The 10,524-nt window shown below is 41.6% G+C and overlaps 1 protein-coding gene across 2 annotated transcripts in view; it reads left to right on the top strand.

Annotated features, from left to right (window-relative positions):
* The first annotated feature begins 2,448 nt into the window (after window positions 1-2,448).
* NRBF2 (nuclear receptor binding factor 2) overlaps window positions 2,449-10,524 on the top strand; it is a 15,661-nt gene continuing 7,585 nt past the window's right edge. Inside the window, exons 1-2 of one of the 2 annotated variants that reach the window (XM_012657702.1) lie at window positions 2,449-2,700; window positions 9,488-9,572. In XM_012657702.1, the coding sequence (XP_012513156.1) occupies window positions 2,671-2,700; window positions 9,488-9,572 (115 nt within the window). In that variant the 5' untranslated portion in view covers window positions 2,449-2,670. The remainder of the gene's footprint in view (window positions 2,701-9,487; window positions 9,573-10,524) is intronic. The other variant, XM_012657707.1, reaches the window with a different exon arrangement.

Raw genomic sequence — 10,524 nt, 5'->3', positions numbered from 1 at the left:
TCCACTTGGTTGTTTAAACTAGAGGCTTGATTCCTCCATTTTCTGTACATTAAATACTATACATTTTCTTTACTTTAAATAGATCACCAAATCCTTTCAACTATATGCTCAAAAATTTATCTTGACTATATCTACTTCTCTTCCAGTTTCTGGTACATGGTAGAAACACAGTAACTATTTAAAGAATGGATGCATAAATGAATCTTCATGTAACAGAAAGAATGGCCTGAAAAAGGGTAAAAATGTTTTCTGTCTCTTCAAAATCCCCTCACCCTTGTTGAGAACTAAAACCTACATCCCTCCCTCAGGCCAGCAGTTGGGAGGAGCAGCAAAGTGTCCTTTGTTCTTTGTGCCACAGGAGATGGCTCCAGGGAATTGCCCAGGCAGAAGTCATGAGATTGTCTTAGCCAAATATGGGACTAAGGGATTAATCAGAACCTTTCAAAGCTCTGTGCTTCTGCTTAGAGCCAGGACATTGGTACTTTGAGATGGGAGTGTGCCAAACTCTTCATTTCCCAGAAAATTAATAAACTCCTCTTTCCTTCTCCTCAAACCACTTGTCCAGCCCTGGGGACAAGTGCTGAACTTTTGGTAACCATTCATTGCTACCATTCCAGTCTAAGCTGTTGTAATTAGTCCCTTAATCAATTAGCTTGTTTTGGTTCTTTTACCATAGGCCCCCTACAATCTATTCTTCATATTGCAAGGAAATTGATCTTTCAAAAACTATAAAGCAGATTACTATCTAGCTTAAGATTCTTCACTTTTCAATTCATTTTGAATAAAATCCAAATGCTTCGTTGTATACTACAGGGTCATCTATGTTCTGGAACTTGCCTATCTCTTTGATTTCTACTTTTGTCTCTGAAGGAAATTGAAAATATTTTACCCCAAAATATGGCTTTTTGACATGCTGGATTAACTGAAGAAGCCTCAAGGTCTCTCTGACCTTACCCCTCCCAGCACTCCACAAAAATTTAAACTTTCTTTATCTTCCTAAGGTCCAGACCCACCTAAGAGAACAATTGTTCTTTCCTTCCCCTTTTGGTAAGACCAAGGAGGTGACCACACCACAACAGACTCTTTAAGAAGATAATGTCCCCTCTCTCAGACTCATTCAAATTCTAAAAAGAACTATTGACCAGTTAATCTTTGTTTCCCATCCATTCATCCTCCCCCTCTAAACAGAATTCTCTCCCCACCCCTATAATCCATTTTACCAGAAAGGTACATAAACTTCTAAATCCTGCGGGGGGAGTTGAATCTTCATTCCGAGGGTTCCTGTGTATACATGGTAAATACATTTGTATCTCCTTCCTCCTATTAATCAATCTGCCTCATGATTCTTCAGTAAACCTTTATGGGGCCAGAGGCCTACACCTCTTTCCTGCATCCTAAGGATGCTGCAGCTGTTTATCCTGCTTTAGTGTTATGATGCAAGACATTTCCTTTGCCAAGAAGGGTCTTTGCTTAGCTGGCTCTACAAGGTTTCAACTTAAAAATCATGGCCTCTGGCTCACACCTGTAATCCTAGCACTCTGGGAGGCTAAGGCAGGAGGACTGCCTGAGGCCAGGAGTTTGAGACCAGCCTGAGCAAGACTTAGATCCCATCTCTACCAAAAATAGAAAAACTAGCCACCATGTTTGTCTGTAGCCCCAGCTACTCAGGAGGCTGAGGCAGGAGGATCGCTTGAGCCCAGAAGTCTGAGGTTGCAGTGAGCTATGATGACGCCACTGCACTCTAGCTGGGGTGTGAGAGTGAGACTCTGTCTTAAAGAAACAAAAACAAAAAAACCCATGCCCTCTAAGACGCCTTCCTTCACCACCCAACCCACCTGGTTCCTATCTATAACAGCTCCTTGTCTGTTCCCCTTGCCACAGAAATCACAACTCTTGTCAGTGAATTCCACGACAGAAAGAACCTTGCATGTTGGGTTGGCTCAAATTAATTGTTAAATGAATGAGTATTATATTTGGCTATCTGTGACCCTTATTATTTTAACAGTTTGTGAGTAACTTGAGGGCAGAGCCCTGAATCTATCATTCATGTTTGTCAGCCTCCAAGGGGGGGTCAGCAGTAGTCCAGTGCGTGGTTTAGCATTTCCAAATCTGCTTTTTTGAGGGGGAAACAAAAATCCGGCACAAGAATAAAGGTGGGAACAGGAAAGCCAGAGAGGGTGTAGCTAAACAGAGTGGATTTGAGGAAAAGCGAGGCTGGAAAGAAATATGAGAGCAGAAAGCCACTCTAAGCTAGAAACTACAAGGCCGCACCGCCTCACGTGACATCAGAGTAGTAGCCAAGAAGCTGAAGATGACGTCTCTCGCGAGAGGAAAGATTGACCGTACGCAAGCGTACGTCAGCTGGTCCCCTTCCTTCCCTGAGCCCCACTCACTCCCTGTCCTCCCTCCCACCTTGAACTAGCCGCCTGCGCGCGTGACGTCATGGCGTCGTGCGTGGCCGCGGCGGCCGCGGCGCAGGGGGCGGGCCCGCGGCGCGGCGCCGGAGGAGGAAGTGGCTTGGTTGTTGCTTTCAGAGCGCTCGCCGCTGGCTCTCCGGGAGCGGAGAGGGGCCGCCGTCTCCGCGACTGTGTCGCGCTTCCCCACTGCTCCCCTCCATGTGCTCCGGGGCCGCTGCTCCCCTTCCTCAGGCCGCCGCTTATCCCGGGGTCTATGGAAGTAATGGAAGGACCTCTCAACCTGGTGAGTGGCCCACAGAGGATAGCGTCTCTCCTGGGTACCTTTGCCTCAGGAGTCTGGTCCCGTCCCTGGCGTGTCGCCTGACCCTTGAGGCCGGGAGGCGGGCTTGGTAGGGGTTTTCGCAGCGGCTGGGGGCGCAGGCAGGCCCTGGCCCCACAGCGGCTCCGGGCACGCCGCCCCACACTTTCTCCGTCTCGGGGATCCCCGGGAAGCTCCTGCCACCTCCGGGCGCGCCCTGCCGCAGGGCCCCAGGCGAGGGGATGCCACCCGCTGGGACTGCCACCTCTCCGGCCGGGGAAATGCCTCCTAGCGCCACGTAGCCACCTCCCTGCAGCCTGGAGAGACCGAAGCCGGCCAGGGCAGAATTGGTGTGTAATACTGGTTTTAACTTATAACGTGGAGGTTCTAAGTCTCTCACTTTGGACAGATGGAGTAATATGCCACCTCAGCCCTATTTTTGTCTTAACTGATTTCTCACACACATACTGATGCATGAACTGAGAGTCTCTCTTCTCCCCGAATAAGTTAGAAATAGCTGGTAAAAAGAGCTAGCTGTGCCTCTTTAGCTCAGTTTCATCAACTTAGGCATCATGAAAGTGCAATAGATATTTGCTTTTTCAGAAAAAGTGCTGGTAGCCTATTTCCTTTTTATGTTTTTAGGTAGTTCAGGTTTGCAATTAAAAAAACAAAAAGCCAAAGGGTGGGGGGGGGGGAACCTTCATGTTACCAAGAAGTAACATGAGTTCTTTCCAGACTGGCCACTACATCTTCTAGTTTCCCGGAGAGGGTACCCATTTTGGATACAAAAGTCAAATTACTTAAGGTTACATACAGGAAGAACTTTTAAGTCAGATTTGCAATTCTTTGCCATAGTGGAATTGGAAAAAGGACTACAGAGGATTAGGTTCTTACTTTGGAACTCCGAAGCTGAAGACCTGGAAGAGCCTTGGACTGGTTCAAACCACTCTATAGAAAAGCAGTAGAGCCTGGTGGTTTAAGAGTATAGATTCTGGAGCCAGACTGCTTGAATTTGAATTCTGGCATTGTTGCTTAATAGCTGTGTAACCTTGGGGGAACTACTTGACCTCCCTCTGTTTCATGTTTCAGGTTTGTTTTGAGAATTAAAGGAGTAAGTAAGTAAGTGAGTGTAAAGCACTTAGAACTGTACCCAGTACATAGTACAGTGTAGGCATTAGCTATTATAACCAGACCATAAGCCCTTCTTTAAAATCTGTAGAATAAAAGTTTGGACTTGTTGAGCTTTAAAAACCTGAGATTCTAGGAACCTAAAGCTGTAGTTCCAAATCACTGGTACTAGGTTAGCTACTTTGAGGAGCCCCCCCCACTGCAGTTTTATTAAGTTGGGTCTTGTCTCCGTTGGTAAGAGTTGTTTACACTTAAGAAGAATTAGACTACATTTGTGAGTTTTAAAAACCAAGGAAATATCTTGCACCTTTCTCGTTTTTAAGAAACAATAAAATATAATGGTGGCTCAATACTGAAACTTAATAGGAATATTATTAAAAATAACCAGCCTCATACAGAGTGCTTCACAGTTCAAGCGTCCTTGCAAAATGACCATTGGTTCAGTTCCAGTTAGCTTCACTTTATTTGGCTTCAGGTTGCAGCATAACCCCAGCCAACTGCCCCACAGGTGTGGGGACTTATGAGAAGACTGGAACTAGGCGACAGTTGTAGATGGAGCAGTAGAATCACCAATTTAGGAAAAATTAGTTAAATGGTGAAAATAGTATTTAAATTCTCCTTTTATAGAAGAATTTTGTAAAAGTTCTCTTAAGCAGGCTAACATAATTCTATAATCCAGCCATAAAACTTATATGGGCAAGTATCAGAAATTTGGCATCTTGATTACTTAAACCATTTGAGATTTAAAAGATCTGATTTCCAGCCTAGTTGATTATTGACAGATAACAATGGAACAGAGATTGACATTTACATGAATTATTTAACTGTGTTGCTAAGTACCAATGACAGGCCTCTGTCACTCAGAGTTTTAGAAGACTGGGGTTCTTTGAAAGCTGTCATTCTTTTATGTCAGAGGACACTTAACTTAGTATCTAGTTGACTCCACATGAGAAATAGTTCTCAGTGCTATGATTTAATGAGTGTCTTTGAAAATCCCACAAGCTTGTATATACAAGCTTTTCCTAATGATCTTGTCCAAATTTATTGTATGAGGACTTATTACAGTACATGGATTTATAATCATGTGTCCTCTGAGTATCCTTGGAATTTTGTAAGAAGTTTCTAGTTTTACAGATGAATAAGCCTAGACTGAGAGAAATTAAGTAATTACTTAGGTCAGTGACTCAAATACATTATGGATCACAACTTATTTTGATATCATGACCTCTTTCTACTAATGCTTCCATATTAATGTACTCCTTATTTTCATCTCAGTATGGTCCTGTCTATATTGAACCATAGATTGTGTGTTGGCATTTAGTGCCTCTGCCCTAGTATTGATCCTTTTATGTTGGATTTGCAGTAGGTGCCTGTAGGCTTATTTCCTCACAGTGAATTTTTCAGATGTGGAAGAGGCTAGTTTGAAATATTTATTTTAATACGTAGTACAGATAATGTGTTCTAGTTCTCTGGTTTTTGAAAAGAAAAATAAATTCTTCATTGAAGAAAAAAATTGCTAGTCTTTTGTACTCTAAATAAGTTTGTTTCATCAGGTTTTTTGGGTCAATTTTTAATATGGGAAAATGGTGACTTATAAAATTACTTAGCATATATTTAGGCATTTCTTTGCATCCATTTAATTTTGGCAGTATGAGTGCTGGTAACAAACTTCAAATCTAGTTCTTTGGTTTGTTTGCTTCTGATTTGGAAAGTGATGTCAGATCTTAATTTGTACATGACTGTTGCTCATGCTTTGCTTACCTCTGCCGCAGAGGGCAGGGTCCATGTGACTGCATGGCCACATTGTTTTCTGTGTGTTTGCCCCTTGAGAGTGCTGAGAGTAACAACTTCCCTCTGGAGTGGTCAGTTCTCACATCATGTGATGTGGTTAATGAAGCCTCTTGTTTTCAAACTTCTCATCTAAGAAAAGGAATCAGGCCTGGCGCGGTGGCTCACACCTGTAATCCTAGCACTCTGGGAGGCCGAGGCGGGAGGATCTTTTGAGCTGAGGAGTTTGAGACCAGCCTGGGCAAGAGCAAGACCCTGTCTCTACTAAAAATAGAAGGAAATTGGCTGGACAACTAAAAATATGTAGAAAAAATTAGCCAGGCATGGTGGCGCATGCCTGTAGTCCCAGCTACTTGGGAGGCTGAGGCAGAAGGATTGCTTGAGCTCAGGAGTTTGAGGTTGCTGTGTGCTAGATTAATGCCACGGCACTCTCGTCCGGGCAACAGAACGAGACTCTGTCTCAAAGAAAAAAAAAAAGAAAAGGAGTCAGATATCATGGTCCAAGGAATGGTCTTGTACATACGTGGAGTCAACTATATATGTTAACTATGTTGGCACTAAAATCTTTAAGGTAAAAAGAGGCTATTTGAACCCCTTGCTGCCCTGAAAAATTCCAGGGAAAATTCATCCTATGTCACAAGCTAGGCTGGATCTAATGGAGACACTCTGGGAAAAGGCAGTAGAGCACTGAAATATATCCAGCAATTATTAAGTGGTGAGGTTGGCATCAGACACTTTACATACATTATTTATGTTGTCCTCTTAGTAGCTATATGAGCTAGTCCCCCAATTTTACAGATGAAAAATTTGAAATGCAGCGTAAATGGTGATAATGGGATTTGAAAACAGGATTTCTAAATAAAATATTGATCTTTCCAATGCTTGCCCATCTGTTTTGACTGTGATCCACAATGAGAAATTTTTACAGCATGGCACATGTATATATTACTACAGGGCTGCTATATTCTAGAAGATGCTTCCTGGAATTGTGCAGAAATGCGGGGCCCTAGGCCAGGCACGGTGGCTCACTCCTGTAATCCTAGCACTCTGGGAGGCCGAGGCGGGTGGATCGCTCAAGGTCAGGAGTTCGAGACCAGCCTGAACAAGAGCGAGACCCCGTCTCTACTAAAAATAGAAAGAAATTATCTGGACAACTAAAAATATATACAGAAAAAATTAGCCGGGCATGGTGGCACATGCCTGTAGTCCCAGCTACTCGGGAGGCTGAGGCAGTAGGATCACTTGAGCCCAGGAGTTTGAGGTTGCTGTGAGCTAGGCTGACGCCACGGCACTCTAGCCCGGGCAACACAGTGAGACTCTGTCTCAAAAAAAAAAAAAAAAGAAAAAAAAGAAATGCGGGGCCCTCATAAACTTCACCAAAAACAAAAAACCTTTCTGCTATATATGATGCAATGTAATATTTACTATAATATTAGTAAATAGTAATATTACTATAATTTAATTTTTAAAAATACAAGTTGCGACCCACTAAATTGATTTCACAACCCACTAGTGGGTTGTATCCTATAATTTGAAAGATACTGCACAAGATTCTCACTGTCTTCACAACAGATGGTGGCAGTTCTGGAAAAAAGCAAGCTAAACTGGAAATTGAAGGAAGAAAAAAGATGTAGGGGGAGCTGCATGTGGGAGAAGTTGATCCTTAGATTTAAAATTAAAAAGAGGTCTTCCTGAAATTCTCTAACACTTGAGCAGTTATCTTACGTATAATTGGATTGCATTAGTTAGGCAGTCAATTCAGTGCTTATTGTTTGGAGATACTGCTGGCTACTTGTCTGTAGGAGACTAATAGTGAAATGATTCGGAGAGGAGGAGTGAATGAGATTTCTCCTTTGCTCCTAACTGAAGACCCTACTATAGGTCAGGCATATGTTAGATTTTTCTCTGCTGCCATTTTGGTATTGTGTTCATATGGTATTCCTTTTCTTTTCATCTTTACATATAGCTTTCCCCAGGGACACAGAAATAAATAAAGTGAAAGTTATAAAAGGTAATACTGTTTAACTTTGGGAAAGAAGACAATATTGAACCTGTATTTTAATTTTTTAACTTTTCTAAATTTTTATTTTTTTGAGACAGGGTCTTACTCTGTCGACCTGGGTAAGCTACAGAGGGCTTCATCATAGCTCACTGCAGCCTCAAACTCCTGGGCTCAAGCCATCCTTCTGCCTCAACTTCCCAAGTAGCTGGGACTATAGGTGTGCCCCACCACACCCAGCTAATTCTTTCTGTTTTTGGTAGAGACAGAGTCTCACTCTTGCTCAGGCTGGTCGCAAACTCCTGGCATCAAGCAATCCTCCTGCCTTGGCCTCCCAGAGTGCTAGGATTACAGGTGTGAGCCACCATGCCTGGCCAAGTATTTCTCTTTTTATGACTGGCTTTTTTCACTCAAAATGTCCTCACAGTTCATCCATGTTATAGCATGTGTCAGAATTTCCTTCTTTTTAAGACTTAATAATATTCCATTGCATGTATATGCTACATTTTGTTTTTCTATTCATCTGTTGATGGACATTTGGATTGTTTCTTGCTTTTGGCTATTGTGAATAATGCTGTTGTGAACTGTGAAGTACTTTTTGCTTTTTTTATGAAGCTTTGCTATATCATGTGTGAGATAGTGAGGAAAACATTACATTAGTTAGAAGACTTTAGTTGATCACCTCTTCTTTTCTGGCTAGCTAAATGTAGCTAGCTAAATGTAATAATAATCCTAGGTAAGTTACATGACCGCATCAGTCTAGTTGGCCTTCCTATGTAAGAGAGAGACACATTGACAAAGTTTTAGTGAAAACAGGTGAAATAATGTATATTAAAGCTCTTTTGAAATTCTTAAAGTGTAACAAATATAAGGAGGCCAGTGACAGCTTATTTAATCCATTTACCTTACATTCAGGGGCACTTAAGTTATTTGCTTTTAGAACTTCTGAATTTATTCTTTTGGTGACTTATACCTGAAAAAAACCTACCCTGTAATATTAGATATTAGTATCATTAATTCCTCAACTGTACAATTTCCACATTTTTTATTTTAAAAACAAATAGTAACTTTAATGCTGAAAAAAGAATGATACAAGAGATGCTTGGATTTTATTGTTTGGTAAATGAATTCCTGATTGTAGTTTTTAAATTATATAGACTAGTGAGAGTATCTACAAAATAGGCCTTGTTTTGAAAGGAACTTGTTAAAAATAAAGAAAATGCACTTTTTTTAAAAAAATTTTTGAGACAGAGCCTCGTTCTGTTGCCCAGACTGGAGTGCAATGACCAATCATAGCTCATTGTAGCTCAAACTACAGGGCCCAAGGGATCCCTCTTTCTGCCCTGGCCTCCCGAGTAGCTGGGACTACAGGTATGTGCCACCGTGCCCAGCTAATTTTTTCTCATTTTTTGTAGAGATGGGGTCTCGCTGTGTTGTCCTGGCTAGTTTTGAACTCCTGGCCTCAAGTGATCGTTGGCCTCCCAAAGTGCTGGGATTACAGGTGTGAGCTACTGCACCCTGCCAAGAAAATACACATTTTGAGTAACAATCTGTGATTGCAACTGTTTTGGCCAGTTTCTGAAGAATGGAAGAATGTGGTCACTGAAGGAATGAAGTGCCTGGTATTAACCTTGAGAGGGATTTATTGGTAGAGCTGAGAGAAGTTGCCAGTTTCTTTCAGGTGCTATATTTCTAGGCTCTACTCATTGCATTTTCCCAGTTACAGATATAGCTGTTAATGGTGGTTTGATGTGTGGCAACAAATGGCATTATTTATCTTCTTAAAAGGTGCTTTTTTTTTTTTAAGTCATCTCTTATTTTATGATTCAGAGGAACTTAGGAATGTTTGTCTTCTAGGCTCATCAACAGAGCAGACGGGCAGACCGTTTATTAGCTGCAGGCAAATACGAAGAGGCTATTTCTTGTCACAAAAAGGCTGCAGGTGAGTATTCTTTTTAAGAAATACTAAGTAATGCTGAAGGGCAGTTTTTTTCCCCAGTATCTCTTAATACTTTATTTAAATGAAAATCACAATAGTAGTGGTGTGTGTTGCCCTGCATGTGTAGGGTTGACACCGCTGACCCACCAGAACATCAGCTTCGATTATTTTTCAAGTGAGTGTAAGATTTCCTAGCTCCTCCTAACCCATTTATGCATGAAGATGGCATAAAAACCATACTGATAAATGATTCCTGGCACAGCTCTCTGAGCCCAAAGATTCCTAAAGACAAAAGCTGACTGCTAGAAGTCTGCCAGTTTATCTTATTATAAAAAAGGAGTCTGAGTTTCAAATAGCTGGCCATTTCAGGTTCTGAAAGTAATAATAATTCAATTCCGACCAATTCATTTTCACTGAGTTTCCATTTTCTAAGATGCTGAAAATACAAAACCCACCAAAGAACTTTGCCACCTAAAATGATGGAAGATTTGTCCTGTGGTCTTTCTTTAGTTTCCTTTCTGGGTATTTCATCTCTCTATGCCTGCCTATAGTAACATGCTGGTGATAGTTTTCATTTAGGTATAAAGTTTAGAATTGTTGGCTTCTTATCAAAGACCTAATTTTATTAGATCCTGGGGGTCTGTTTTGCTTAGATCAGTTTCTGTTGGCTGAGCAACAGTCCAAAAGCCTTTGGGAAAGGGGGTGTTTTAATCATGCTGTCTCCAAAATGGGTGTGAGTCACCTTTCTTAGAGCAAGCCCTGAAGTCTTTTTCCCTCTCAGTTGGTATGATCAAAGCCAAATTCTTTCCTGGCAGAGTCTGTCCCTCCCATGTTATTTTACTGCTGAAATACAGACTGCATGGTGGGCATTGGTTTGGATAAGTCCTCTTACTTCAGTGATTTTTGCCTATAAGTCACTAATTTTCACAGAAAATTTCAAGTCTTTTTTTTTTTT

The sequence above is a fragment of the Propithecus coquereli genome, unplaced genomic scaffold, assembly GCF_000956105.1.
Source record: "Propithecus coquereli isolate 6110/MARCELLA unplaced genomic scaffold, Pcoq_1.0 Scaffold115, whole genome shotgun sequence".
NCBI classification, from domain to species: domain Eukaryota; kingdom Metazoa; phylum Chordata; class Mammalia; order Primates; family Indriidae; genus Propithecus; species Propithecus coquereli.
The sequence above is the reverse complement of the archived record's forward strand: the minus strand, read 5'-3'. Positions and strand labels throughout refer to the sequence as shown.